General features: G+C 62.7%; 1 protein-coding gene across 1 annotated transcript; it reads left to right on the forward strand.

The window, feature by feature from the left end:
* The first annotated feature begins 1,135 nt into the window (after window positions 1–1,135).
* Window positions 1,136–25,110, forward strand: FAH (fumarylacetoacetate hydrolase). The gene is made up of 14 exons (XM_059179818.1): window positions 1,136–1,308; window positions 5,445–5,555; window positions 6,155–6,276; window positions 6,739–6,788; window positions 9,058–9,148; window positions 10,971–11,068; window positions 11,179–11,231; window positions 13,229–13,328; window positions 13,994–14,124; window positions 15,345–15,420; window positions 16,768–16,814; window positions 18,561–18,662; window positions 19,355–19,472; window positions 24,904–25,110. Exons 1-14 carry the CDS (start codon window positions 1,228–1,230, stop codon window positions 24,981–24,983), a joined length of 1,260 nt encoding a protein of 419 aa, XP_059035801.1. The 5' UTR covers window positions 1,136–1,227; the 3' UTR covers window positions 24,984–25,110.
* Window positions 25,111–26,878: the final 1,768 nt, after the last annotated feature.

Raw genomic sequence — 26,878 nt, forward strand, 5'->3', positions numbered from 1 at the left:
GATGAACTCGGGCCAGCCTAACTGCACCATCCTCCGGGCCCCAGAGTGGGCACGATTCTCGCCCTCTGTTGTGCAGAAGAGCAAACTGATGAGGACAGAGTTGAGCTTGCTCAGGCCTAAGCACCGCGTTTCCATCGGAGGCCCGCCTGCCATCCGCATCCGCTGGGCTGTGACGGCCGGCCCTGGACAGAGGGTGGGGATGTGACTCCGCTGTCGTCTGTGTCTCTCTCTCCCGTCCTTTCTGCAACACAAGCACCTGTGTCCTGTGTGCCGAGCGCCACTTCTCAGATCCGCTGGAAGGAGCAGGAGCCATGGACATCCACACTGTCCTGCGGAGGACAAAGCCCGCGTGGCAGAAGGCGCTTAAGTGGCTTGTCCGAGGTCAGCTTGTCGGCGTCATTTTGACGTCAGAACGTGAAATAGCAGGTGAGTTACACTTGAGCCTTAACTCGCACTAGGTTCAGCCTTCCAGAGGCACGCCGGTCCCTGCGGCCCCGAGCGGGAGTGTCGCAGCTGCCGGGTCCGCGGGACGCCGGCTGGACTGTCCCAGCCCGGGGCGGGGCGTTCACCGAGTCCGGGCCGCCCACGGGACTTCGCGGAGCCCAGGCGGAGGGGGGGTGGGGTGTGTGTCGGGCTGGGGTCACCCGAGGCGGAGCCGCCAGTGCCAGGTTGGGGGATGCTGTCGTGGGGCCTAGGGCCCGCAGCTGGACGCGTGTCCCCGGGGGGCCGGGGCTCTGCGGGGAAGACTGTGCGGGGCGGCGAGGACCCGGGAGCTTTCCGCAGAGGGGAGCTGCGGTGCCCCCGGGCTCGGGGCGGAAGCGGGACCTGGGCGGGTGGCGGGGGCTCGGGAGGAGCGACGGGGCGGAGCGTCGGGGGCGGGAGGTGGAGCCGCGGGGACGGGGCGGGGGTCGGGGTCGGGGGCGGAGCGTGGAGCTGCGGGGGGCGGGGTGGGGCCAGGGGTGGAGGCACGGGGCGGGGCCGGGGGTGGAGTCGTGAAGCCTAGGGAGGAGAGCCAGGGGTGGAGCCTTGGTGCCACGAGGGCGGGATGGGGGTGGAGCCATGGGGTCGAGGGGGCGGGGCCGCAGTGGACCTGAGGGGGCGCGGGGGCGGAGCCATGGGGGGAGGAGCCTCGGGGGCGGGGCCTGGGGTCGAGAGCAGAAGCCCCGGGGCGCGATCCCGCCTGACCCAGCTGAGTGCAGCCGGAGACCCTGCTCACTACTGACCAGCATGTCCTTCGTCGCGGTGGCCGAGGATTCGGACTTCCCCATCCACAACCTGCCTTACGGCGTCTTTTCCACCCCAGGCAACGTGAGCTGCCGCACTCGGCCTCCGGGCGGGGACGGGAGGGTGCCGCCTCCGCTGGGACCCTCGCCCCGGTCCGGGAAACCTGTGGCCAGTGCCCAGCAGGCAGGACGCGGGTCTCTGGTTTCTCTGCTGGACGCGCCCCGCGGAGGGCCCCGAAGTCACGGGGTGGGGAAGGGCCGTGGTTCCCCTGATGGACGCGCCCCGCGGAGGCAGCCCCTTGCCCGAGGTCACTGAGGGCAGGAGGGAGTGAGAGGGGGCGGGTGGAGGCTTTGGGGCGGTCTCTGGAGGAGCCTCTGGCGCCCAGCGTATGTGCGTCCGTATGTGGGTCCTGGTAACTTTCTGGATGGGCACATCATAGAGCCTCTGGGCCTCAGTTTGTGCGGGCGTGTGCGGGGATTAAATGCGGAATGAACCTGCCGCTGGCTCTCCCAGGCTAGCAGAGCAAGTGCAGTTGTTGTTTTGTAGGGTTGTTTTAAGATTTTAATTTTTTTGAGAGAGGGAGAGAGAGAGCAGCGAGCTGCGGGGGTGGGGGGGTGGGGGGGGCGTTGAGGGGGGAGCAGGGGGAGAGGGAGAAGCAGAGACCCGGCTGATCAGGGAGCCTGCTGTGGGGCTCAATGAGCTGAAGGCAGATGCTTAACCGACTGGGCCTTACAGGTGCCCCAATGCCCGATTAGTGCTGCTGAGCAGTCGAAGCCCCAGGTCTTACTGCTTCCTCCAGAGTCATGTCGGTTTGTTAACTGTCCCCTGAGACACTGTGTTATGGCCACTGTTCATCTCGCAGGTTAGACCCTTAAACTAGGATTGGGAAAATGTTGAGGTCCTCAGCATTTTTAGTAGCTTAGACTGATGAGTCCTTTGCTGGCCTTGAGCTAGAAGATGTCAAGTTAATCTCCCTCCAGCTAGAATTCTTTGAGCTCGAGGGTGGACTCCTGGGCATTCCCTTGCTGATCAAAAGGAGCCTTATGGACAGAAGAAGGAGCTTTCACTTAGTAAGTGTGGTCGGATTGGTACAAAGAAATCTTTGAAAACTAGGGGTTTATCAGCAAATCTGCAAGAAGGTCCCTATGGAGGGACAGCAGGTTCCCTTGAATTTATTCACGGTATGTTTTGCTCTGTAAACCACAGAAGCCCAGAATCTGCCCGCTCCCAGCAGTGTTCAGGAAATATTTGCTAAGTGAAGCTGCTGGCAGTCTGCCCCTTCCCCTAGTGCAGACCTTTGACCCCAAGTGACGGGCCTTCTGTGGGCCTGTGTGCAGCAAATGCATGGCCTACAAGAGGCCATGTGTGGTTTCACAATGGCCAGGCCTGAGCAAACATTGCAAGGCCCAGAAAGTTAACTCTTGGTCCCCTGGAGGGACAGGAATACAATGAGGCAGGTTAACCCTTGACCCATGTTAGCCAACCACACTCGTTCCAAGCTCTAGGGCAGATGACTCCGAAGGACTCCGGGATGGGATGACCGGGATGAACGCCCCTTGGAGGGTGGCTGGTGGCCTTTGAATCTGAGCCCCTGCTGTTGGCCAGTTAGAATGTGCAAGGACAGCCACTGAAGAGGCTGGAGACAGAGTCCCTTCCCATGGCCTCTGAAAAGCACGCTGCCCCTTGGGCATTCTGGAAGGCTCAGGGCATCCTCCTGGGGCAGACCGCCTGAAGCTGTCCTGCCCTTGGTGGGCTTGGCAGGGTCGCGGCTGCCTCTCCAGACTGGTCTGCTCGTCAAGGCTCCTGTCATTCCTGCATTCATTCTCTCATTCAGGGAACACCTGAGAACCCCAACTCTGGGCCAGACTCTGGGAGGGGGTCGGGGATCACAGACACAAGACACCCTCCCGCCATCTCAGGGTGCTTGGGTTTTGGTAGAACGCAGGAGGCTTTGTCTGTGAAGGTGGGAATGATGGCCTTGGCTATGGGGACGCCGCCCCTGGTGGTCTGCAGCCCATGGCCGAGTGGTTAGACTCCCTGTAGTCTGGCCCTGCCTCTGCCTGCTGGCCCTCTGCTGGCCCCAGGCACACTGGCTGCCATTCAGTTCCTGGAACATTCTAAGAGCATCTTGCTGCCTCGGGACCTTAGCAGGGATTGTCCCTTCTGTCTGGAATACTTTTCCTTCTACCCTGTGTGGGTCTAATTCCCTCCCCCTCTTCAGGACTCAGCCTCAGTGTCACCTCTCTGATCCGGCTCCCTGCTGCACCCCCAGCCAAACCTATAGCCCACGCCTTTGCTTCTGGACAGTTGGCACCCATCCTACCCCTGTCCTCGGTGCTTGAGTGACCTTTGTGTCCTCCTGGTGTGGAGGTGAAGCTTCCTAACTGTTTTTATCTGAATGGATGTCGGCCCTGTGGCCTCGAGATAAGAGATTTACAGACATGAATTGAACTCCCACAGCAAACCTGCCATTCCGTTACTGTCCACATTTCATGGAGGGGGGCACTGAGGCTCTGAACGGGAAAGAGCCCTGCTGCAGGTCTCACAGCCAGTAAGAAGCAGAACTGGGGCTGGACCCCACGTGGGAGAGTTTCCCAACCCCGTGCTTTTCTGTCTTCATCAGCCTGGGCATGGGGTAAAGCTTTCCTCTGAACGTGGTCTGTGGGAGAGAATCTGGAGGCAATGCATGTGCTTTCTCTCGCAGTCAGACCTGTGGGCTCTCTCTTCCCAATCTGTCTCCCTCACATGAGGCAGGGGACCCTGGGCCCTGAGAGGACTAGGGACTCGTCCCAAAGGACAGTATGGTGAGTGACAGAGCGGTGGGGACTCGGGTCCTGGATCCTGGCCAGGAGCCACTTCCCATCCAGCACTAAAGAGTTCAACTCTCTGCATTGTTTTGTTTTCAGTTTTTATTTTTTAAGATTTCCTTTTTAAGCAATCTCCACACCCAACGTGGGTATCGAACTCACAACCCCGAGATCAAGAGTCATAAGCTCTACCGACGAAGCTAGCCAGGTGCCCCTTTCCCTGGCATTTAAAGTAGACTGACCCCTGTCCTCAGGTCAGGGGCACACAAGGGCGCTCTGGGCTCGGCTTACAGCCGGGGAAGCTGGCCCCGCGCTTGTCACCCGGTGTCGGAGGTTGCTCTCGCGTTGGCTCCTTCCTACCTTCAATGGGCCTGGGGCCAAGGTCAGAACATGGCTCCAGGGTCTGCTGTGCACACCCCACAGAGGGTGGCCACTGGGGTCCAGGAGCTCATCCATCATGTGCGTTGCCATCTGCCGAAGGGGGAGGCTGGGGCCCGAGGAGTCAGAAGTGCCGCCTGGAAGGAGTAGCCAGGCCCCCAGGCAGGGCTGGGTCATTGTGTGGCTGTTGTCTGCCCCAGTCCCAGGGCCCAACGGGTACCAGGAGATGGCCACCTCCTCGAATCCTGCTGAAATGAGCGGCCAGTGAGGAGAAGGCCAGCCTGTCATCCCACCTCTAGGCTCTCTGGAGCTGAAATGGCAGAACTGGCCACCCGGGAGAGCTGGGAGCTCAGCGGTGCTTGGGTCTCTGGTTCCTTGTTGATCAGCAAAGCTCAGGAGCAAGGGCCAGGAGTCAGAGATGCAGCTGGATTTTATGTCGGGGCCCACATGTTCTCAGCAGCTTGGCTTTGTGGCCCCTCATGATCTGACTCCGTCCCATTTGAGCCAGAGCAGGCCTCTTTTATCCAAGCTCCTGGCCCTCAGCCCTGTGCCTGGGACACTCTGCTCTGCTGTGCAAAGAAATTCCCCTGAGGGAGGGCCTCAGTTAATCCCGGGAAATAATCCTGCTGCTCAGTGAGGTGGTGAGCTCCTCATCACCAGAGGCATTCAAGCAGTACCCGAGGAACTTCCCTGGGGACTTGCCTCTGTAAGGGGCTTGGACTAGGCCTCTTGCACCTAACCCCTCTCCAAGGGATGTTGGATTTATTTCCCATTCAGTGAACATAGATTCTTTCCTTGTCCTGGAAGCAGAGAGGGTCACCGGTTCTGCCCAAGCAGAGATCCCTGGGGCAGTTCAGTCCACTGGGAGACAAAGGGAGTTGGGACCCAGGCGCTAAGGACCCAGTTCCTCAGTCCCTCTCCTTAGAGGGCCATCTAGAGGGGGGCCCCATGGGCTCCTGACTAGCCAGATTTTTCGGGTAAAGAATCATGCCTGCCAAGGCCTTCCCCAGCGCTGACCAAACGTCTCCCTTCCAGCCAAGGCCAAGGATCGGTGTGGCCATTGGCGACCAGATCCTGGACCTCAGTGTCATTAAGCACCTCTTCACGGGGCCTGTCCTCTCCAGACACCAGGATGTCTTCGATCAGGTAGGACACTGATGCGGTGCGTCGGCTGCGTTTGTGACAGACGGCACCAGCCGGGAGGCAGTCTCAAGTCCACGGCCCTGTGGGGTGGACATGACTTTACGGCCGTGGGAATGGCCAGGTGCTGTGCCGTCCGTCCGTCCCACGGGTCAGGAAGGAGGACAGAGTTTACCGAGCACGTCCCATGTGCGGAAAGCTCCACACGTCTCCCGTCCCTCTGGCGCAGGACCGGATCCTCGGTACCTGGTGGGGCTTTCATCGAAAATAAGCCACGATTCTCCCATGTCACGTGGCTACTAGGATCGGAGCCCCGAGACCATGGTGCCGCTGCTCTCACGGCGCCAGGGCTGAGAACTGCCCCGCGTAGGGGGTGGGGTGCGTGGGGACTGAGCCCCCGCAGATGGAGGGTATGCTTCTGGGACAGGAACACAGCCGCCTTCGGTGGTCCCTGGCAGCACCCAGCACTGTGGCTCCAAGGCTTTGCCAATCGTGTGCAAACCAGGGGCCAGAGAGAAAGTCCTGGCTGTGTGAGGGCCCCGAAGGTGGCCAGCCCCTCTCCCAGCCTCCCCCATGGGCCGTCCCCCCTCTCTGTCCCTGTGCAGCCCACCCTCAACAGCTTCATGGGCCTGGGTCAGGCTGCCTGGAAGGAGGCGAGAGCGTTCTTGCAGAACCTGCTGTCCGCCAGCCACGCCAGGCTCCGGGACGACACGGAGCTTCGGAGACGGTGAGGGGCACGCGGATGTGACGGGGGCAGGTGGGGAGGAGGGGACAGTGCGGTCACGGCCATCGTGAGCCACCGCTGCAGGCTGGCGGTGGGGCTCTGGGCCCACTGGGAGGCTCCACGTGGCTGGACTGGAGGGTCCCGGCTGGGTCTGGCCCACTCCTGCGTCAGCACCTTCCGCGTCCATGCGTGGCTCTCAGAGAAGGAGTAATTTGGCTCGTTTTCTAGAGAGGAGGCATCGTGGCTCTTACGGGCCCAGGCCCTCCCCAGGAGGCCTGCTGCAGCCTGCTTGGACCCTGGCCAGCCTGGGGTGCTCGCCAGAGACCAAGAGCAGGATTCCCGGGCTGGTTCGGTCCGAGCCTGCGGTGGACGGCCAGAGCAGGGACCCCCCTTCTCCTTTTGCGCTTGACCTTGAAGGCCCTGATTCTCGCACTTGACCTTGAAGGCCCCGATTCTGTGTTACAGGGCGTTCACTGCCCAGGCTTCAGCTGTGATGCACCTGCCGGCCGCCATAGGTACGTAGGGTCCCTGCACGGGAGCCGCTCAGGGGACCAGGATGGCTGGAGGGCTGCCTGGCGGGAGTGGGAATGGGGCGGGGTCCAGGGCTCTACCCCTTGCCCTTCACGGACCCAGGCTAGTCTGAAAGCCAGAGCCCTCGTGGGGGGTTGCCGGCTGCCGGAATTTGCAGTTAGCACTGGCTCCCTTGACAGCAAATCGCTCTGTCCTCGAAGCCACAGGACATGCTCCCAGCTCATCTGTGAGTCTGAGTCGGGGGTTTGAGGAAAGAGGGTCCTGGAGAACCCCCGGCGGAGCCCCCGGCAGGGGGTCTTGTGGAGGTTTCAGTCGGCCAGTTGCCCTTGTGCAGACTCCCTTAGCTGAAGCAGAGAGAGGCCCTGCATCCTCTGGGTGCTGGTGCCCCTGTTCGGGCTTCGGGAACCCAGGACTGCGGGGCTGCGGCAGGCCTTGTGCTGTGCCTGCCCCGTTTGTCTCTGCAGCCTGCGTCCTCGCACAGCGTCCGGCGGGCCTTCCTGGTGGGGAATGTCCTTCGAAGGACGGGTCCGTGCGTCAGGCCCTACCCCATCCTAGGGTGTGCGGGTTAAAGCAGCTGAAGGGGCAGAGCACAGTGCACGGGTCAAGCCGCCCTCCTCGCCTGGCTCCGCAGCCGCTGCTACCTTCCAAGGGCTCTCCTCCTCCTGCCGCCTGTGTTGCTCCTTTGGGCAGCTCCTGTGGGGGCAAGTCCCCGCCCCCTGTGAGGACGGGGCCTGCGGGACGGCTGCAGCCCGGCCCCCGCCCGCTCCTGAGACACCAGCCCCTCGGCCCTGCGCCCAAGCCAGGCGCCCGCCGTCTCTCTAGTGCCACCTCTCCTAGAGGCTTCACGGGGACGGCCTCACGCTGCACATGAGCCTTCCTGTCCATCCCAGCATCACCTGAACTCCTTCCCTGTGTCTCCTGGAGCCTTTACTTTTTGTTAAGGAGAAACGAGCTTTTCGTTAAGGCGGTCTTACAGAAATGGGTTTGAATTGGGGTAAAATACATGTAACACACAAGTTACCAACTGGGTGACGTTGGAGTGAACCGTTCAGCGGCATCGTGCACATGACTCTGGCGGGGCCTCTGGAATCGCGTGCCTGTCCCGGGAGGGTGGGGCGTCTTCCTGTCCGCCACCTTTGCCAGCCCCCCGCCCGCAATCAGGATGTGGACGTACACCAGCTACTGAAGACAGGCAGGCAGTGGGAGCTCTGTGAGGACCTGCTTGGGACCACTGTGTGCTGGGCTCCTGCCAGGGCCCTGGGTGGGGTCTTACGGCGGAGTACGCAGCCCTGAGTTCCTCCCGAGTGGGCGCAGGGACATGCGGCCATCCCTTGTCATGGCTCAGAAGACGCCGTCTCACAGCGTTTTGAAGGATTACTGTTGGAATGTCTGCCGAGGGCCACGGTGACCCCCGCGGGGGCAAAGGGAGCACGTCCCTTTAGGGCTGGGATCGGGATCGGGATAAGCACTTATCTATGTATTTATTTACCAAAGATTCTATTTTTAAGTAATCTCTACCCCCCAACGTGGGGCTTGAACTCACAGCCCTGAGATCAAGAGTCATACGCGTACCCTCCCCGAGCCAGCCGGACGCCCACCATGATAGTGCACTTTATTTGGTCATTTCGTGCCCTGTAGGGTGGGGCCTGGGTGTGACCTTTCTTGGTTTTGGTTACGGATTTCTTCTTCCCAAGAATCCCTCGGCTGTTACCTCTGGGGTCGGACTGTGAAGGCAGTGCGCCCCCTTCTCCGCCTCGGGGCCATAGAACCTGTGTCCTCCCCCTCCCCCTCTTCCTCCGTTCCTTGCCCCCCCCCTCCTCCCTCCCCTCCGCCACCTGTCCCTCCTCCCCCGCCTCCTCCTCTCCCTCCTGGATCAGTCCGGCCAGAAGGAGTGAGGGAAAGGTCCTCACAGTGTTGCTAGGCTTTGGGCCCAGACAAACAGGGAGCAGGTGCAGCTCAAGCAGAGGCGTGGGGAGCAGAGCCCTGGGCCGGGAGCGGTGAGGCGGGAAGCCCCGGGAGGGGGAGGGTGTCCGTGGTCTCTTTCAGTCTTGGCTCCTTGTTCCTCGTGGTTCAGAACAAACCGTGAGTGAGGCCCATTTGTGCGGCATCTGGAGCGGGGCTTTGGACTGCGCGGCTGGGGTATGCTCCCGGGACCCGGCGTGGCCCAGACGCCTGGTGGTCCCGTCTCTGAGCCCGACCCTCCCTGTGCCGGGCAGCCGGCCACCCTGGGGACCTCTCGTGTCTCCCCTGCAGGTGACTACACGGACTTCTACTCGTCCCGGCAGCACGCCACCAACGTGGGGATCATGTTCCGCGGCAAGGAGAACGCGCTGATGCCTAACTGGTGTGTCGGGGCCCGGGGCGCACCCAGCGCACAGCCGGCCTTTCCCCTTCCAGCAGCCCGTTTCCCAGGGTCAAGAAACCAGGGTGGGGTGAGGGACCCACCACGTCCCACCTCAGAGGGACCGCCCCTCTGTCCTCCAGGCCCCTTCCTCCAGAGAACAGGGGCCGGAGGTCCGTCCCCGAGCATGTGTGGCCCTTCTAGGCTCCTTCCTCCGTAAGCCGTGGATCACGGCTCTGTGGGCACGCCTCGCACCCTAGCTTTCTCTGTGCCTCAGGCGCACCCGTGCTCTTTGCCAAAGTGTGGTCAGCCCACAGCGTGAGCCGAGTTCATTTCTGGGATCCGCACGGGGGCTGCTGGGGTCTCCGAGGCTGGGACCACTGTTAGCCCCGTTTCGTGGGGCAAAAGCAGGCTGAGGAGGGTGCGCTTGCCCGAGGACAGACGGGGCCAGGGGCGGCTCCTGACTCCCAGGTCAAGGCCACACCCCACTGGGAACAGGGAGCCAGATGCTGTGTTGTCCCCTGGGGTGGCGGGGGACGTCCCTCGGAATCGAGATGAGGGAGGCCGAGGGACTGAGACAGCAGGTTAATGACCCAGAGATGTGCAGCGGCGAGGCCAAGGCCGCAGAGCAGGGCGGGCGAGTCCGGGGCAGACCAGGCTCTGGGGTACAGGCTCCGGGCCGAGTGGGGCAGCCGGGCCGTGTCCACCCACAGGTGGGAGCGAACGGGCCTCTCTCCGGTGTCGGAGGTGAGGCGGCCCACGGCTATGCCCTTCTCACTCTCTGCACGTGTCCTTTACCACGCGGGGTGTGGGTGCGCCCACCCTCTGACTCCCTTCCCCCAGGGGCCAAACTCTTGCCGGTTTTCCATACTCTCCCACACGTCTGGCCTTCTCCCTGCCCGCCTCTCGGTGCAGTCCCTGCTCTCTCATTAGTCTGGAGGAACGTTCTGCAGGTCATAGACACGGACCCTTCGCTGTGGAGCAGAGTAAATCCTTCCTCCCGGCGTGGCGTCCTCTTACTTGGCTGTCTTTCCCCACACAGAAGCTTTACACTCTCGTAAACTTGAACATGTCCGTCATCTTTTTAAATGACATTCACTTTCCTGCCGTCCTGAGGCTTTATCCAGCCCAAGGACTTGGGAGATAGTCTGCTTTGCTCTGTGCACCTCCTGGAGCCTTATATGGCACAGGTTTAGACGTGCAGCCCACCTGGAATGTCCCTGTCCGCGCGGTTCTGTCCTGTAGTCCTGGTTCTGCTTCCTGGACAGCCGCACGACTGCGCTAAACCGGTGGCTTCTGACAACAGACATGGAGCCCTCGGGGCTCTGGGGGCCGGCCTGGGGCTGAGGTTCTGGCCAGGCTGTGCTCCCTTCAGAGCCCTCGGGGGACAGTCTGTGCCCTTGCTTCTCCAGCTCTGGGAGGCTGCAGCTGACCTCCAGAACTTTCTCATCTGGGACAGCTGAGTCCCCGTGAAGCACTAGCTCGCCGGCCCCTCCCCGGCACTGGGTGCACCGCTGTCCACGATGGCTCTGAAGCAGACTCGTGCCAGCCTTTCCGAGCCGGCAGCACGGTGTCGCCGCGGCTCCCCTGAGTCAGGGCGGGGGCCAGCCCCTCCTCCAGCGTTTGTGCTCACGGTGGTCCCTGTGCACGGCGTGTGTAGACCACACTGTGCTTACCCCTTGGCCCGTGGATGGATGCTTGGGGCGGCCTTTGGGCTTTGGAACCACGTGTATGTGTGTGCACTCCTTTTTGTTTCTGATTCTGGAAACTGTCGAAATCTCTTCTGTGGCGTGTAATGGTCGGCCTCCCCCCCCCCCCCCGTCAGGCTGCACATTCCCGTGGGCTACCACGGCCGCGCCTCCTCCGTTGTGGTGTCCGGCACCCCGATCCGCAGGCCCATGGGCCAGATGAGACCCGACGACTGTAAGTGGCCCCAGCGCCCGGGCCTCACTGGTGTCCGCTCCGTGTGCCCACGTGGCCGGTTCCATGGGCCCGGCCCCCACCACAGCCTCTCTCTCCTGCCGCCCTTCCAGCTAAGCCGCCCGTCTACGGCGCCTGCAGGCTCTTGGACTTGGAGCTGGAGATGGTAAGCCGGGCCTCGGTCTCCGTGTGGGTGTCCCACCGCAGCCGCGCTCCCCGGGAGGGCCGCCCGGGCTCCTTCCCCTGCCTTCGTGTTCGTGAACTTGCGAAGGGGTGACCGGCCACGTCCCCCGCAGTCCCCACAGAGTCGCAGGGCTCTCGGGCGGATACGCCCCGAGTGAGGGAATCAGAGCGCTGGGCGGTGCTCCGGCGTTCTGTTCCTGAGTCACCAGCGGACGATGGACAAGGTGCCCTTTGACAGAGACACGCGGGAAGCAGGGTTAGGGAGTGATTGGCCGAGGCAGGCCCTGTATTTCCGCAGGAGCCAGGCGTCTGCACCTGCTCATCCCAACTGTGTGTGTTCTGTATGGACGGACTCTGTGCGACGGGGTTGCCCCACCCTGCTCCCCCCGGCCCCACCCACCGGGCAGTGGAGCTCGGGCCCATGTAATGTCAGGACCGTGGCTGTTTCAGACCTGCAGGTTCTAAATTAAGCTTTTTGTTTGAGACACTTGTAGAATGACACTCAGTTGTAAGAAATAACACGGAGAGCCTCCGAGCACCCTCCACACGCTCTCCCCAGGGGTCACGTCCCGCAGGGCGGCACCTACCGTCGTCTCCGCCCCCGGACGCTGGCATGCATCCCCGAGCACCCCCCACACTGCAGGGCTGGGCACTCTACCAGGGGTGCTGAACTCTGGGAAGTCCCCACGGCGGGGGGACGAAGACAGTGACAGGGGAGGAGCTGGACCAGGCGGGAAGACTCTGGCGCAGCTCTGTGGGCAGCGAGAGGGCAGGAGCGGAGCCCCGTGGGGGCACGCGCAGGCAGGTGGGCGGCAGGGAATTCCCACCTTCCCACCGTCAGCACCTGTGGTTTCAGGTGGCGTCCTGGGGACCTGTGAGTGTCCGAGACAGCAGGTGGAGGAGGAGGGGTTGTGGGGCCACTGGGTGGGGCTGTGGGAAGCCAGGGCTGGCTGGAGGCAAGCTGGATCCCTGTCCCTCCGGTCCTGCCCTGTGATTCTCCATGGGTTCCACCCAGAGGCAGGAATGCGTGGGCACTTCCCTACAGCAAGGCCTTCCCAGCCAGCCCCCTGCTTCCTGCGGCAAGGGTGCCCTGCGGACCCCGAGAGGAGTGGGCCAGCCTGGTGGCGCCAGAGAGGCAGGGGGGAACAGGGTGGGTCTGAGGGGGCCTGCAGGCTGCCGCCCCGCCTGTGTTGGTCCTGTTGGCGGTGGACACCAGGCCGAGCGATGTGCGGAGACGGTGCAGGGTGGGGAGCACGAACAACCCACTCTCAGTGGTGCTAAGATTCTGCAGAAATCGGTGCCCCTGGTTTTTTAAATTTTTGAATCTCGATTGAAAGATTTGCTGTGTTGAAACACTATCACAGAACAAATCAAACTGACAGGTCTTGCCAATGTCACAGCCGGTTCTGTGTGTGTCTGCCCTCTGTTTTCCCCGTTTCTCCCTGTGATGGTGTCTCCGGCTTCTGCTGGTTTCCCAACACCGTGTTGGGGACGCCTCTGCAGAGGGGGAGGGTGGCGGGGTGGGGGCCGTGGGGGATGCCCTCTCTGGCCCTCCTGGCTGCGTTATGGAGGCCGGCTTCTGATATTTTTTTGATACGATTATACACCCCGGGATTTCTGTCCCCCATAAGCCCGGCGTAGCTGTGATGCAGAAATGCATGTCGGTTCACGTCATAGCTGAACGGCAGCGTGGGGGGTGGGTGCAGACGTGCAAGAGAAGGGGCACAGCGGCCGGGGGCTTGCTGGGGGTGGGGGAGCAGGGCAGTCACAGGGTCCAGAGTGGTCAGGAGGCCGTGGGTGGTCCCCACTCTCCCAGGGTGACCCGTTGTCCGCTCAGGCACATTCATGACTTAGAAATGCAACGGATTCATAGCCTACCTGGGTCCCCGGGGGCAGTCCTGGTCCCTGGCCCGGCTTGGAGATGCCTGACTCCGCCCTCCAGGCCAGTGCCCCCACTGATCAACTTCTCCCCCGCGTCAGGCTTTCTTTGTAGGCCCTGGGAACAACTTTGGAGAGCCGATCCCCATTTCCAGGGCCCATGAGCACATTTTTGGAATGGTCCTTATGAACGACTGGAGTGGTAATTACTGGGGAGGGCGCGTCCTGAGGCCAGGCTCCCTGTGCGTGCCCTGCTCTGGCTGAAGTCTGGGTGCTGGCCGTGTCTCAGCAGCCGTGGATGGTTTCGGGGTCTGGTGCTGGCCAGAGGTTGGGAGCGTGGCTCAGGGGTCACGCAGACATCTCTGCTCTGAGTCCCGGGCCAGTTACCGCCCTGCTCTGATCTCTGGTGTTCCTGGAAGCTACCTGGAGACAAAACTGACATTTTCGAGCACCTCTGTGCCCACCCCCCACTGGGTGCTGCAGCCCTGTGTGCCCCCGTTCACAGGGATCGTTGGGGCTCAGACTAACTATAGTTAGTCGCTGGGCAGAGATTTCAGACTAAAGCAGCTCACCGTCGCAGCGGCTCCTGACCCCTGTGCCGAGTGTCTGAGTCCGCGCCTCCCTCCCACCCCCTCACCCCCGGGGAAGGATGAGCTTCCAGCCCCTTCCTGGGGGGATGCCTGCCTGCTCCTTCTCTTTGTTGTAATCCGGCGCAGTGACCTCAAAGGACCTCTGTCCTTGGCCCTGAACGCTGTTGCCCGTGGTCCCCATGGTCCTGGGCAGCCTGGCTGGGGTCGGGCTCTGTCCGGTGCTCCTCGGTGGAGGGAGGACAGAGCCTTGGGGCCCTGCTCGGCCCTTCTTCTGCAGCTCGGGACATTCAGAAGTGGGAGTATGTCCCTCTTGGGCCATTCCTCGGGAAGAGTTTTGGAACCACCATCTCCCCGTGGGTGGTGCCCATGGAGGCCCTCATGCCGTTCGTCGTGCCCAACCCGGAGCAGGTAGGTGTGGGCTCTGCGGGAAGCTGCCCCGCGGGGCCTCTGCCTCGCCGGCTGCTTGCCCACCAGCCGTCCACACTGTGGGCATCTGCAGCCAAGCTCGGTGCCCCCCGTGGGCCCACGTGCTGGGGGACCCCTTGCTGTGACCCCAGGCAGGCCTGGCACCAAGCATCCTGCCTGGGCTTTCCCCGCTCCCCGCACAGCTCTTGGGGGAAAACACAGAATTCGGCACCCTTCGGAGTCCTCGGAGGCCAGCGGGCAGGGAGAGAAGGGGTCCTGCCCACGCCGCCACCTTGCAGGACTTCGCCAAATTCCTCTCTGTGCGGTGGCGCCCCCTGGAGCCCAACTTGTAGAGTGCAGCCTGGAGCCAGCCTGGGTCCTGGTCTCAGCCCCACTTTCCAGGCCTCCCGCCTTGTGACCTCTCCCTCCTGGACACTTGGCAGCCCCCCGCCCCTCCCCGCGCTCTGTCCCCTGCCTCCCATATCTCCCCGAGGCCCGGATGCTCTCAGCCCTCTGCTGCCCCCGCAACTTCCTCCTGGGGCGCCGGCACCCGCACTGCCCTCCCACACTGACATCTGTTGTGCTCAGAGCTTGGAGGCCCCCTGCGAGCTGATTCCTCCTGAAGCAGCCCCCCCGCGGCCCCCGCTGCATCCCTCCTGCCCCTCTCCTGTCCACCTTCCTGGGAGCCGGCCCTGCCCAACACGGTCTCCACGGGGCCTGTTATTTATTCGAAGTTTTCTTTTAAAGCAGGTCCCGTTTTCAAACTCAAGTAATGTATTTAGAAAAGGAAGGGTTTTTTGTTTGTTTTTGCTTTATATCCCTGCCTGTGTCACTAGCCAGCCAGTTAATCATAAAAAGAAACCCGTAACTGTTACAGTCACCCCAGATTACTCGTGCGTTGCGAGTCCGGGGACACTGCGGTGTGTGGGCGGCCGTCTGGACTCCGTCGCCTGGCTGTGGGGCTGCCTCCACAGGGCCTGCTCCCTGGCTTTCTGGGGACAGTTCTGGTCTGACCCCTGTGCCCTTGAGCTGTGGGTGGTCCTCCCCAGGCTTCTTTCCTGAGCCTGGACTGTGAGACCACCCTGGTCTCTGCTGTGTGGGGGTCTCCTACCTGGGGGACTGGGGGGGCCCCGTGCTGGGGGAGCAGGTGCTGGTACACTGTGGGGGCCCCCCAGGCCGGCACCATCTGTCAGCAGCCCCTGTACTGTGCTCGGCCCTCATAGGACCCCAAGCCCCTCCCGTATCTGCGCCACGACCGGCCCTACACGTTCGACATCAGCCTCTCCGTCGCCCTGAAAGGTACTGCCATGGAGTCGGGTGGTGTGTCCAAGGCCGTGGTGGGCTCAGGTGGCCGTGTGCTATTGCCCAATCGCTCCTGAGCCCCTGGGGGGCGGGGACGGGGCAGGGAGAGGGCAGCACCTGCTGCGGGGGGGTCCTGCAAAGGGAGGAGAGCGGTGGGGCACCCCGTCCTCAGAGGACACCACAGGGACCCACAGGGCATCAGCGGCCTGTTGCTGCCAGACGGCACGGAGTCCAGGTCCTCCCGCCTCTGCCTGAGTCCCCTCGCCGCCCGCCAGACAGGACCCGCCCAGCCTCTGCGCACGCCCCACGCTCCATCCCGGGCCTGTTGGAAAGCCCGGCCCTGCTCTCTGGGGCCCCACAGCGGTCCCCCACCCCCCACCCTGGGTCCGCTCCCAAAGCCTCGCAGGTGGGGCCTGCGTGCCCTGGAGGCTCTTCGTAGAACATTAGTGGCAGGTGTGGGGCTCTGCAGGCCGTGGCTCAGGCCCGCCCCGCCCCGCCCCTGCTCCGCTCTGGGGCTCTGCCTCTGCTCCGCTCTGGGGCTCTGCCTCTGCGGGTCATGGCTGAGTCTGTCCGCCCCAGGGTGCCGTCTGTCCTTTCATGTTACACTGTGGGAAGATGAGGCTCAGAGAGGACAAGGGATTCACTCCAAGTCACTTCGGGGGCTACTGGCCAGGCTGAGAGGAAAACCTGGTGTCCTTGGATCTAGGCTGGTCTCTTCCGACCCACCGACTCTCTCTGGGGCCCATTTCTGTCTTGGGCTCATCTGTCTGCCTAGAAACATCCAGGGGAATGCCCAGTGGGGGTCGGGATGATTATCAAGGAGGCGTGGTGTCCAGAGACAGAGAAAGATCTAGAGGGGGAGAACTGAGCTCAGGGATGGCTTCCAAGACGCTGTCCCTGCCGCAATCCTGAATGTGGTGTTCTCACGGCCCCAGCTGGGATCTGGGTGACAGGTTTGGCCCAGGGTAGGCATGGGGACCCTGACCTGACCTCGGCCAAAGAGCACACCTGTTCTGTGCAGTCTCAAGGGGAAGCCAGGGCCAAGGTTTCTGAGGAAGTAAAGGGTTTTCTAGGTGTGAGCACGGCTAATGGCCTGGGGTCCCGGCCTGGTTCATAAATCCTGCTGACGTACATCGTGAGCCTGGCGCTGCCCGTCTTGGGGAGAGGCAGACAGGCTCCGACCTGCACACGGTGTCCCGGCGCTCGCTTCCGGGCAGGTCCCCGCTCCGATGTGCTGTGAGCTGCCTGTTTCACGGGCCACAGAACCGCTTACCTTACAAGTGGTCCCCCTCCCTGATCCAAGGAGTCACGTCCCCTTGTTGACACTGCTTGTGTTTCCAACAGGAGAAGGAATGAGCCGGGCAGCCACGGTGTGCAAGTCCAATTTTAAGGTGAGCTTTGAAGCCGGGCTGACCGCTTCTTGGAAGGGTGGGAGGTGGGGTCGTCCTTCCGGGAAGGAACTGGAGGCTTGCTTCCATGCTGGGATATGGTGATGGCTCAGTGCATGGGGCTGGAGCTTCTGTGGCCCTATTCCTTTCCAAATAGACCACGAGGCCACGGAGACCCCTCCAGATGTAGGCCATGTGGACATGACTGGTGATTTCCTTGGGGGAGTGATCGATGTTCATGTAGGGTCCATGGGCTTCTTCTGTCCTGGTGGGGAATGGATTGATCCGAGCGACTTCCATCTGCTTTAACCGAGCTTCTCATCGAAGCGGAACACACACGCAGGAAAACCTACAAATTCAGAGTCAACCTCCCTGCATGGCCAGCAGCCGGGCTGGGGAACGGGAGATTTGCAGGCCCTCCACGCCCCCCCCCACCTCCAGTCATGTCATCTCACCCCCTCCCCCTGCAAGGGGACCGTGAACTCAGTCTGCTGTTCAGTTTTATGGAATCGGAGGGTACGGCGTGCGCTCTCTTCCCTCTGGCTTCCCTTGCTCCCGAGTTGTGGCCGTGCGGTTGGGCCGGGCGGCTGGTCCTCGTGGCGCTGCCGTCTGCTGTGGTCCGTTATTGTAGGTCCACCGGACTTTCTGTCTCCGGAGACAGCCCAGCACCGGTTCTCCGCTCCATGCTTGGTGGACGCACGCGTTGTTTTCCTCTGGGGCGAGGACAGACTCCCTGGGAACAATCCAGTACAGAAATGGGTGCGCGGGCACTTTCCGGTGGGGTGTGTCCAGGAGCGCCGCCGCTGGCTCGCACAGCCCATAGGTGTCTACACTCAGACGCAGTCCCCAGGAGCTCGAGGCAGCCCGCACACCCCCGTAGCCCGTCCCCTCCTGGCGGCCATTCGCTGCTCGTCCAGCCCGGTGGGGCTGCCCTGCACCTTGGCCCTCGAGCTGCTCCAAGCCCTGAGCGAGGCATTTGCGTCTCGCTAGGGAGTCACACAGCTGGGCACCTTTTCATGTGTTTTCCGAACACGTGAGCATTCTCCGAGCAACAGAGTCCTGCCTCCTGTAGTCTCCCTTCTAACGGGGCCTTGTTCTGGGCTCCTTAGGCAGCTCAGACATCAGGGGGCAAGAGCCCATTCCAAGTTCTCCTGCATCTGGACATGTGGTTCCAGGAGCGGCAGATCTCAGCGGCTGTGGGCACGGAGAGGCGTGGGCGGGCACTGCCTCTGAGCGTCTGGATGGCCCCGTGGTCCTCGGCCCCCTTCCCCAGGCGGAGCCCCCTTCTTGTTCCTTCGTTCCCAGGCCCGCCTGACATCCTGCTGGCTCTGGTCTTCAGAGCCAGGGAGACAGGGTAGACACGGAGTATGGGGGCGGGGGTAGGCAGAGAAGCCTCTGCTTGTTGAGGTTCGAAAGCACGCCAGCTCGGGACCCCAGGGTATTCACAGGGCAGCAGGCAGATGGGCAGGTTGTAGACTGAACATCTGAGCAGGGAGAAGGTCGGCCTTCTTGGAGAAGACCGGCTGGGGATGCCTGAGGGAGCAGGGGAGCTGAGGCCAGAGCACAGCCTGGATCGAGGGGAGGGGGGATCCCGGGAGGACAGCTCGTGGTTGTTGTGAATGACCGGGGTGAGCTGGTTGGGGCACCGGGAGAGAGCCCAGGGGAGGCCGTCTGTCATGGGTGACTGTGCAACTGCCAACCAGGAGACTGGGGTGAGCCACCTCCCTGTCCCTGTGTCCCTGCCCACAGCACATGTATTGGACAATGCTCCAGCAGCTGACCCACCACACCGTCAACGGCTGCAACCTGCGCCCTGGGGACCTGCTGGCTTCTGGAACCATCAGCGGGCCGGTGAGTCTCTGAGCCTTGGGCGCTGCTCGCGTAGACAGCCTACTCTGCACACAGACCTGAGGCCCTGAGCACGTCCTGCAGAAGGAGCTTCCCCCCAACCCCTGGGCCACATCTTACAACTCCTCCTTCTACAGCTTCATCTGGGGTGCGGTGCATGAGGGGTTTCCTTGCCAGGTGCAGACCTAGAGACATTGTCTCCTCTGCTTGGGGGACAGAGTGACACATGGGGGAGTCAGGGAGTGGCCGTGGCGTCTGGCCATCACTGGCTCATATGCACCCTCCCAGGATGAGATGGCCCCTCTGTGATTGCCCTGGGCCCCCCGTGCCACCATGAGCCCATGGAAGAGTCATAGAACCTTAGGGGATGGTGCCTGTGCCTGTCGCTTCCTGCCGGGTCCTGACCGCAGCCTGCGGGTCAATGGGAAATCTCTTCCCAGTGGGAGGGCGTCGGGTTCACTCACTGCAGCCCCCGGGGTGGGCAGAGGCCTGGGCACCCTGTTCCAGTGCTGCCGGAGTTCCGAACAATGCCAGCAGGGCACGGGCAGAGGTCCCACCGAGGCAGGGTCTTTGAGGGGCACAGCACCCTGTCCCTGCCCAGGGCTCCTCGGCTTTGCCAGGCGTCCGCTCTGCCCCCGACACGCTCACCGAGATGTAAGTACATGTGAGGCTTCCCTCCCCTTGCTGCGACGAAGGAGCCGGAGAGCTTCGGGTCCCTGCTGGAGCTGTCGTGGAGGGGAACAAAGGCCATTGACCTGGGGGACGGACACACCAGGAAGTTTCTACTGGACGGCGACGAAGTCATCATAACTGGTGAGGACGGCCCCTCCGTCAGATCTCATCCCCTCTCTGGCTTTCCCAGGCCACGTCTGCTTCTCGTGACCTTCCCCCCAGCCCCGGGGCACTGGGGACTTTAACCCTCAGATCCCGGGACCGGAAAGACCCTGGGAGTCCCACACTGCCTCCCTTCCTCCGGAGCAGAACTGGGGAGCAGTGGCAGGCCCCCGCGGGGTTCTGGGCTTTGCCATGCCAGGACCCCGTGTCCTGTGACCGGGCTGAGCTAGGCCGCTCTGCCTGCCAGATGTTATCACTCGAGGGGAAGGCCCCGCGATGACCCGCAGCGCCCTCTGTCCCGAGTGCACCCCAGGTCCCACTGGCGGTGTGACCCTCACCAGGTCCTTGACCCTCCTGGAGTCTGCTGCCTCGTCTTTATTTATGGACATTTTATAAGATTTCATGTGTCTGTTGGAGACAGAGATCATGAGAGGGAGGAGGGTCAGAGGGGGAAGCAGGCTCCCCACTGAGCAGAGAGCCCCGTGCGGGACTGGATCCCAGGACCCGGAGATCATGACCTGGGCCGCAGGCAGATGTTGAATGACGGAGCCCCCAGGCACCCCTGTTCCTTCGTTCTCGCACACCTGCTGTGAGGCCCCTTCTGGGGTCCAGTCATGAGTAAGGCAGATGCAGGGTCTGGTCTTCGGGAGCCCCTGGCAGGGTTCAATCGCGTGCCGGGGGCCTCGCTGCCAGTAGGTGCTGGGACGGAGGTCCCCTCGCGGCAGTGCTCGTCGGGACCCTGACGCACTCCGAAGCCCTTGCTTCCCTTCTCAGCATCGCGCGTCTCTCCAGACCCGTGTTTGAGAACGCTTGCGTGCGGGTCCGTGGGCACGCCCAGTGCCCGTGCTCGCACGCCAAGTGCCACATTGTCGCCCTACTTCCTTGGCCCCGTCCTCGGGCCGCTGTCTCTTCTGTGGGCCGCCTCTTGACCCCCTTCTGTGGGTACAGGGTGCTGAGCGGCCCCCAGAAGGGGCCTCACAGCAGGTGTGCGAGAACGAAGGAACAGGGGTGCCTGGGGGCTCCGTCATTCAACATCTGCCTGCGGCCCAGGTCATGATCTCCGGGTCCTGGGATCCAGTCCCGCACGGGGCTCTCTGCTCAGTGGGGAGCCTGCTTCCCCCTCTGACCCTCCTCCCTCTCATGATCTCTGTCTCCAACAGACACATGAAATCTTATAAAATGTCCATAAATAAAGACGAGGCAGCAGACTCCAGGAGGGTCAAGGACCTGGTGAGGGTCACACCTCTGTGCAGCTGCCCGCCCCAAGCCACCCCTCCGTGCCGGGACTGCCGGCGTGTGTCCTGCCGCTGGACACCGGCCTCAGGTCTGCGCTCCCGTCCCCCGTCTGCTCCGGGCCGCCTCCTGGCTCCCTGGGGCCTCTTGCTTCCGGTGTGCACCTGCCGCCCCTCTGATGCTGCCCTGCCGTTGGGGGAGCCCCATCGGACACCTGCGTGCCCATGGGCTCCCATCTCACTCAGCCCGGGTTGTACCCTTAGGACACCGGATTCCGGTTAATTGTGTGCGTGTGTGTCCCGGCTGGACTAGCCGCTTGGACTCCTTCCTGCTGTCACAGATGGCCACACACCCGCTGGCTTAAAACACCAGAAATTCACTCTCTCCCAGTTCCGGGGGGCAGAAGTCTGAAACCCAAGTTTAGGCAGGGCACCCTCCTTCTAGTGGCTCTCGGGGAGGACCCGCTCCGGCCTCAGCCGCCTGCTGGTGGCTCCCGGTGCCCCCTGCGGCCACATCCCTCCACTCTCTCCATCCATCCTCACCCGGATTCTTCCGCGGCTCCCGTCTCGGTGACGCGCTCGTGATGGCCTTTAGGGCCCGCCAGGGTCATCCCCACATCCAGGACCCTAACTTACTCACGCCTGCAGAAAGTGCGGTGTGAGGGGCGGTCCGGGCTCCAGAGCCGAGCGCCCGAGTTCTTCGGGGTCATCGGTCAGCCGATTGCACGATGCTGCCAGGGCCGGCGGCGGCCCCGCGGGTCTCTGCAGGCTGACTGTGTGTGGACGCACAGCGGGAGTTGTGCGCTGTCGCTTGAGTAAGCGATGCGGAGCTGGTAGAGAAGGTGCAGGCAGAGCTCGGGCCTCACCGTCCCCACGGCCCCGTCACGGCCGGACTCCAGCTCCGCGGAGGTTTGCTGAGAACCTGCCGGGGCCAACCCTGTCGTAGCGTGCACGCCGCCCGGACTCCGTCTTACACTCACGGGAGCCCCCGGCCCAGGACTGCTTGCCCCGGGTTATAGAGCAATGAGCTCAGGTGGACAGCCGGCGGGTTGCTTGCTGGCGGGAAGCTGGGGTGCAGCACCGGTCCTCTCCGTGGCTGTGGACCTCTCTGTGGCCACGGTCCTGTCTGCGGCCAGTCTTATCTCCAGGGTTTCTTTGATGCTTCTGGACCCATTGCAGGCCCTCGGTCCTCCTTTAGGGGCTAGAGCACCAAGCCCGAAGCGTTTTCTGGAGTTCTGGGTGGGGAGGGAGTTGGAATGGGAGAGGAGGGGATGGCAGCTTCAGCTCCCTGTCCCTGCCCCGGGGCCCCCACCAGCCATCAGGCAGCGGCACCAGCCAGGGGCCCATGTGGCTGTGGGAGGGTCTCAGCCCCCATCGGTGCAGCCACACCACTCCCTTGCAGCCCCGCAGCTCAGGCTGTGCGTCTGTTTGCTCTCCACTCTTGCTCCGTGCTCCCCCAACCCCCGTGAGCCCCGCAGACGGTGTCCATCCTCGTGCTCCCTCCGTGGCCCACTTTTGGGCGAGGAGGCCTCCCCCGTCCATGGACCGTGCCCCACTATTCTTCCCCCCATGTCTCCTGGCCCCCATAGCCCCATCCCCTGCAGGATCTCCTTTCTTCCGGTGTTGATACAGACTCTTCCCTGGTATCTATTACTTTGGACCGTTTCCCCAGGAACATAGAGAAGGAGAACGTGACGTGTAGAATCAGCCCCATCCTGAGCCCATCGCTCTTGGGGGTAATCTTGACGTCAGACGCAGAGCTGCACGAGGAACACAGCAGCGCGGTGGTTTACGGGGCGCGGGCCGCGGGCCAGGAGCCGCGTGTTCCCCACACGCATCGCCACCGGGGCTCCCGCGGTGCCGTTATTCTGGTTTACAGAGAAGCCCTTGGAGGTCCCGGGCGGTCAAGGACTTGGACCAGAGCCACACGGTGTGCAGGTGGCCGTCCCAGAATGCAGCCAATGGCCTTGGGACACAAAGCCCACCACTGTCGCCCTCCGCAAAGGTCGCGACCCTCCCCCATCTGCTTTCCGAGGTCGTTTCCTCTGGTTTGGTTCTCTGCCGTGATGCGGTTGGGCCCTCCTGATGCTCCAGTGGCAGAGAAACCCCTGGTTTCAGGCCCGGCGCTGCTCCCTGAGGCTGGTCCCATGCCCCCTGGGCTCTGCTGTCAGGGACAGTGTGTACCTGGAGGTGCCTTCTGGGAAGCTGGGGGACTGGGCTGCACCATGGATTTGCACCCCCGTTGGTGGGATGGAGCGGGGAGTGGGCCACAGCTCAGTGTCCAGGGAGGGCTGGGGAGGTCCAGCCCTTCCAGAGAAGGGGGGGGGGGGGTAATGCTTTCACCTTCGCTCTCAGAGTTGGTGGTGGCAGGGGAGAGGCAGGGGAGCTGGCTCTGACCTCTCAGGTCCCTCTACCCCTGCATGGACACACCTGTCCCAGCTTCTCCTCTCTAGACCCGGGAGCAGCATCCTGGGGGCTTGTGGATGCTCTGGGGTCCCTCCCAGGCTAGGTGTGGCTCCTTTTGTCCTCTGGCCCCGTGGGCTCAGCCAGGACAGCTCTGCCCTCGGGACATCCCGCAGGTCCGCAGATAACCTTGGTTGTCATGAGCAGGAGTCTGAGATGCCGCTGAGCGTCCCGCCATGCACAGCCAGCCTCGCTAGTGGGGACACCCGGCCCACACCGTCAGCAGCACTGTTGGGGGGAACCCATCTCGGCCACCCGCTGTGCAGTGTGCGGTGGGAGGGTGTGGCCGGCCTTGCCCACGGGGACGGCCGGTGGGGAAGGGAGACGATGGAGTCATGGTCTGTGTCCAGGAGGTGGGTGGTGCCCTCGTGGGACCAGGGCAGGGGCCGCGTGACGGACCGCGCCAGTGGTGCCCTCGTGGGACCAGGGCAGGGGCCGCGTGACGGACCGCGCCAGTGGTGCCCTCGTGGGACCAGGGCAGGGGCCGCGTGACGGACCGCGCCAGTGGTGCCCTCGTGGGACCAGGGCAGGGGCCGCGACCAGGGCAGGCGCCGCGTGACGGACCGCGTCAGTGGTGCCCTCGTGGGACCAGGGCAGGGGCCGTGTGACGGACCGCGCCAGGGAGGCGGACGGGCGTCAGTTCCTGCGGCTCGCCGGGAGGAAGGCCCTCGGGAGAGGCTGCCGTTCTGACTTGGTCGCTTTGATGTTTATGTTTTCTCACGGGTGCTGGACCTTGTCCCCTCGTATCCCAGCCAGGCGCCAGAAGGCCCAGCCCCAGACGCGGAGCCTCTCTCCAGCAGGTGGGGGTGTCTGGCGGTGGGTTGGTGTGACTCAAGGTCATGGCCAGCCCCTGCGGGAGCCCCTGGCGCCACCCCCTCACCTGCTCTGGTCTCCAGGAGGCCCAGGGCCTGGGGGGAGGCGATGCAGGCTGAGTGGCCTGGGCCGAGGCCTGACCGTCCTAAGTCTGGGCGTTTCCATCCGCCTTCTCTCTGGGGCTGCCCCCGGGGTCCCTTTAAAACACAGCTGTACTGTCATGTCTTGCTGGAAACTCCTCCCTGAGCTGCAGTGGCCTCAGAATCAGGCTCAGAGTCCTTAACACGGCTCGTCAGGGCTCCCTGTAGGCAGCCTCTCTGGGGCTCACGCGGCAGCACACGCGCCCTCGGCCTGGGGCTCCGTGCCGCGCAGCACTGTCCCCGCGGTGGTGAGCTCTTACCGGCCCTTCAAATCCCAGCTCAGATGCTCCCGGCTCCTCCACACTGGCCTCTCGGAACCGCGCACACCGCGCCCTCTAACTCCCATCTAGCCAGGCCTCCCTGCTCTCCAGATGCCCCCTCCTACAGCCTTTCCCTCCTCCTGTAGAAGTGGGATCGGAGGCTGAAGCCCACGTCGGTTGAACCTCAGGCGTCTGTGGGACTCAGGCAGTGTGGCCTCTGGTGCATTCGCAGACCGGGGCTTTGAACCCAAGCCCCCTTGGGGGAGGGGTGGCCCCCATCAGGAAAGCCGCGAAACCCGTGCTTCTGAGGGCCCCTGATGGCAGGCCGTGCCTGGAGTGCCTCTCCGTTCCCCCGTGGCTCTGCTCGGCTTCTGGGGACGGTGGTTCTTCCGTTGAAAATATGTGTTTGTCGTTCCTGCGTTGGGCCCAGCGGACTGGGCTCGGGCTGTGCTCCCGCCGAGCCCGGCAGCCTCGTGGCTAACCCTGTCCTTCTCCGTCCCAGGACACTGCCAGGGGAACGGGTACCGCATCGGCTTTGGCCAGTGTGCCGGGAAAGTGCTGCCCGCCCTCTCGCCCGCGTGACCGTCTCTGCGTTGCTGGACGTGAGGAGCTCCCCACCCTGTCTGGGCGTCAGCGGCTGTCCGTGGGGCTGTGGGCCTGGTGCTTCATGCAGGGGTGAATAAAGTCCGTGTGCTCGGCCTTCCCACTCTGTGCCTGTGCCGTCGTGGTGTGTGAGCGTCACTCGTGCCCCTGATCTGCTCCAGGGGACTCCTGAGAGACACTGTTCTGTTTCCTCATTCTTGAGTGATGCGCATCCGCGTCCTTCCCATCACACGACCCCTGGGGCGTGGAAGAGAGTGGCGCCTGCACTAGTTAGGGTCCTCGGAGAAACAAACGGGAAGATACCTAGGTGTACAGAGATGTGGCTCGTGTGATTGTGGAGGCTGACAAATCCACAATTTGCAGGGTGGGCCAGGAGGCTGGAGACCTAGTGAAGACTTTGAAGGTGGTGTGGAGCAGAATTCCCTGCTGCTCTGGGGAGATCGGGCCTTTTTCTCACAAGGCCTTCAACTGATTAGATGAGGCCCATCCACATTATGGAGAGTTTTACTCAAAAGTCCACTCACTCAAATGCTAATCTCACCTGAAAAACGCCTCCGTAGCAACATCTAGACCAATGTTGGACCAAACATGGCCCAGCCAGGTCGACACCTAAAGTCGTCACAGCACCCCATGAACCCAGTATTCCTTGGGGGCTCACTCATGAGGGTACGTGAGGTAAGGACTTGGTCCACGGGCTCTGTGGCTGTCTCAGCACATTATAAGCCTTGGGCAGAGCCCCCAGGTTGTGGACACACACGCCCAAACTCAGACCAGAAAAGGGGCTGGTGGCTCTCTTTGCTTCCCTTGTAAGCCCACGAGAATCGGGAGAGTGAGCCCTACCCATGGAAGAAAGGCTGCCCCAGACCAAGCTGGGTTCCTGGTCCACGATGACTTCTCTTGAGATGACGGACCTCACGGCAGAGCAGGGAGCGGGGCTGAGCGTTCAGAGGCTGTCCGTCAGATCATGCCATCCGTTCGTTCCTGAAATCTTTGTCGGGAGCCCCCTCTGTGTCGAGCACTGTTCTTGGCACAAGAGATGCAGCAGAGCACAGAACCACCCACCCTCAGCCTTGTAGGGGGCCTTTCCAGTAGGAGAGACAGACCATAAGCAGAGGGACAAGGAAGACAGACCACGTGTGAGGTAGCAGTGAGTCTCTGGGACACTGGGGGGTATGGGTGTTGTCATAAGCAGGTGGTCAAGAGAGGCTTAAGTCTCAGGTTCTCAGTGCTTTCCTGCCAGGCAGCCAGAGGGAGGGAGGGAGCCAGCTGGATGGCTATCTGCAGAGAGAATGCTCCAGGCCGAGGAGCTAGTCAAGCAAAGTCCGGAGGATGGAGTGTGTGTGTCGCTTCTAGGAACATCAAAGGGCTGGTGTTTTTCCCTTGAAAGCATTCAGGGCCGGGAAGTCTGGATTTTATGGCAACACAGTGTCCTGGAGAGCCCACAATGCCTGTCCTCAGCATGTGATTTTCATCCTCAAGGCTGCCTCGTGGTACCAGAGGCTGCTGGAGCTCCACCCACTGTGCCCACATTCCAGGCTGGCAGAGGAAGGAAATCAAGAGGCGGAGGGTGGGGGTGGGGGGCGGATAGAACATCCCCTTCTGGCTGAGTTATGTCAGTTTAAGCAGCCTCCCTCTCTCTGCGATGAGTTCCACACCACACTTCTCATCCTATTTCTTGGGCAAGAACTTAGTCACGAGACCACACCTCATTGCAAGGAAGTCTGGGGAAGCAATCTTTGAGCTGAATGCATTGTTTCTTCAGTTAAAACTAAGCTCCGTGGCTAAAGGAGAGAAGAATGGATACTGGGGGGGGGGGCACTGGCGTCTCTCGAGCCCGCAGGCTTGGACCTGCTCGCGCAGCTGACTCTGACAGA

The sequence above is a fragment of the Mustela lutreola genome, chromosome 7 (assembly GCF_030435805.1).
Source record: "Mustela lutreola isolate mMusLut2 chromosome 7, mMusLut2.pri, whole genome shotgun sequence".
Taxonomy (NCBI): Eukaryota; Metazoa; Chordata; class Mammalia; order Carnivora; family Mustelidae; genus Mustela; species Mustela lutreola.